This window comes from Phalaenopsis equestris, unplaced genomic scaffold (assembly GCF_001263595.1).
Source record: "Phalaenopsis equestris unplaced genomic scaffold, ASM126359v1 Scaffold000002, whole genome shotgun sequence".
NCBI lineage: Eukaryota > Viridiplantae > Streptophyta > Magnoliopsida > Asparagales > Orchidaceae > Phalaenopsis > Phalaenopsis equestris.
The window spans coordinates 67,804,208-67,806,679 of record NW_018164444.1 but is presented as its reverse complement, the minus strand read 5'-3'; the positions used below and the strand labels follow the sequence as shown (position 1 = coordinate 67,806,679).

At 30.0% G+C, this 2,472-nt stretch overlaps 1 protein-coding gene across 7 annotated transcripts in view; it reads right to left on the bottom strand.

Annotated features, from left to right (window-relative positions):
• Window positions 1–379: 379 nt before the first annotated feature.
• The window catches only part of LOC110017837, an 11,168-nt gene continuing 9,075 nt past the window's right edge, over window positions 380–2,472 (bottom strand). For 3 of the 7 annotated variants that reach the window (XM_020714957.1, XM_020714961.1, XM_020714964.1), the window contains one exon: window positions 380–699. In XM_020714957.1, the coding sequence (XP_020570616.1) occupies window positions 572–699 (128 nt within the window). In that variant the 3' untranslated portion in view covers window positions 380–571. Of the gene's footprint in view, window positions 700–1,722; window positions 1,945–2,472 lie in introns of those variants that run through there. The other 4 variants (XM_020714960.1, XM_020714959.1, XM_020714958.1 and 1 more) reach the window with 3 other exon arrangements.

Sequence of the window (2,472 nt, the reverse complement as noted above, 5' to 3'; positions counted from 1 at the left end):
GCAGCTGCTGAATTCTTGTTTCTCTTATTTTGCTTTATCATGAAAAAACAAATCTCTAAAAACATCATGATTTTATCACCTATTGGGAATTTTGTCAAGAGATTTGGGAGATCCATCATATTTTAGTGGCAGTAATTTTATTTATCTAAAGTGAGTTGAGCTTTCTACTACAACAAAACTCATCTTACATTAAAAAGAGCAAAGTTTTGCTTACATGCCACTCAACTCCTATGTATTTACATATCCGACATCTAAATTTAAATTTAACATGCATACCACCTTATCTATGCATAAAAAGGCGTGTTTCTCTGTTTAAATGTTAAAATGGTGGCATTTTTTTGTGATAAAAAAGACTTGGTTGGTATAAATGTAAAAACCAAACATTAGGTGTTAGATATGTAAATACATAAGAATTGGGTGGTATGGTATGTATGTAAACGCCCCCAACAACATTGTAATCAATGCAGAACTAATGCATTTTACTTGAATATTTACCTCTCATTGGCCCTCTCATATAATATCAGTGAAAATATTTCCAAAGTAGAGCAAGAACCAAAGTTGAAAAGCAACCTTATTCTTCCAACACCTCTTCGAGTATCAAATACTGACATGCAAAGTTGTATTTTGCAATTCTCCTCCTTGTTGGCCAGTTTCTTTGATTAGCCATGTTCTTCAGGAAAAATGAATCCATTCCACCAACTTTGTCATCCAATTGAAAATACTTAATAAATAAATAAACAAAGGAAGGAAGATTTACATACATACTACTCAATGCTTATGTATCACATACTGTAACACGTAAACTTCAATTTTTACATATATGCCCGCTTACCTATGCATGAAAATGTGTATTTCACTTCTTAAAAGTAAAAATAGTGATTTTTTATATGTGGCATGAATGATTTGGGCGGCATAAATGTGAAAAAGCAAATATTATGTGTTAGATATGTAAATACATAAGAGTTGGGTGGTATGTAAGTAAATGCTCCATAAATAAATGATAAATAAATAAGAAGACTAAATAGACTAGGAATAAACTGAAAAAGCAAGATAAAGCAGCTCAAATAAATTTAACTGCAGATTCTTTGTAATAAGATTAGATGCTCAAGACAAAAATGATATTCTAAGCCTATGGTAAATGATACTCATGGCAGAGAATATAAAGTTAAATTAAAAAAAAAAAAGAAAAAAAAAAGCAGTTGCAACTTTTAAAGATCGCAACCCATCCGTGCACATCAAACCAAGACCAGATAGCAATTTTGTGGCCCTCAAAGCAGCCTAGGATCATAGTAGAGTAGATATATGTTATGTCTATAGGGACAGAGTATAGGGATAGAGCATTATCGTTTTAGAAAGAAGAGATATTTTTCGGCACAGCTTTATTTTCTTTGATTTTTCAACCAAAAATATTCAGTTGGGAACTTAAAATCACTTGGCTTATAAAATTAGCATGATGCCAAATTTTATAAAATTTTTAGGATGGCTCCATGAAGTAATAAGCATACAAAAAAGAGGGTTATAATGGAATCTAGATGGTGGGATGAATATTCTATCAATTATATGGTGATGGAGTACTCACATAAAACGTAAATTTTTTTACCATTTTAAAAAATAAAATGTAAAATAATTTAAATGGGTTTGATTTCAAAAATATTATGTGAAGATGACACTTTTAGAATGAGATGTTAGAAATTTTCAATTTTTTAATTAAAGAGTTGCTTGGTTTGCTAAAAAAAAGAAATGCAATGCAAAAGAATGCAATGTAAAAATAATTTATTATATTTGGAATACCTTGGAGCTATTTTGTTCAGTGTAAAATAAATACATAACTTTATATTTTCTTGTATGATTTAAAAAAAAAAGAATTCAATGTAAAATAGGTCTGTTAGCAGGCAAAGGCGGATGGCGATGGGCAGGCGATAGATGACGAGAGGCTGGCGGTGGCTGTGGTAGACAAATAATATCAGTTTTTGGGCACAATGGCGAGCAACGCTTTACATAAACAATGTATTTGAAATTCACTAAAATCCAATGAATTGTAAATGCATTGGAATTGAACTAGAGATGAATTTTAAATGCATTGCAATTTTGCACAATATTTGAAATTCTTCATACCAAATGGTTTGATTTTCCAAATAGCCCATGAGTGTAATCTATAGTCAATATTTTCATAAAATGTTATAAAACTAGATCACCAAATTGCTCTTAGGTTGTAGATCAACATCAAAACATCAAACGATCTTGCATGCATTTAGAAGTGGAAACATGTAAAAAAGTAGCCTATTCCTCTCTCATGCACGCATATAAACCCACACTCTCTCTCTACTAATATGCATCTATCTATCTATCTATACATATATATGTATGAATGTATATATATATATATATATGTATGATGTATGTATATATATATATATGTATGTATGTATATATATATATATGTATGTATGTATATATATATATATGTATGTA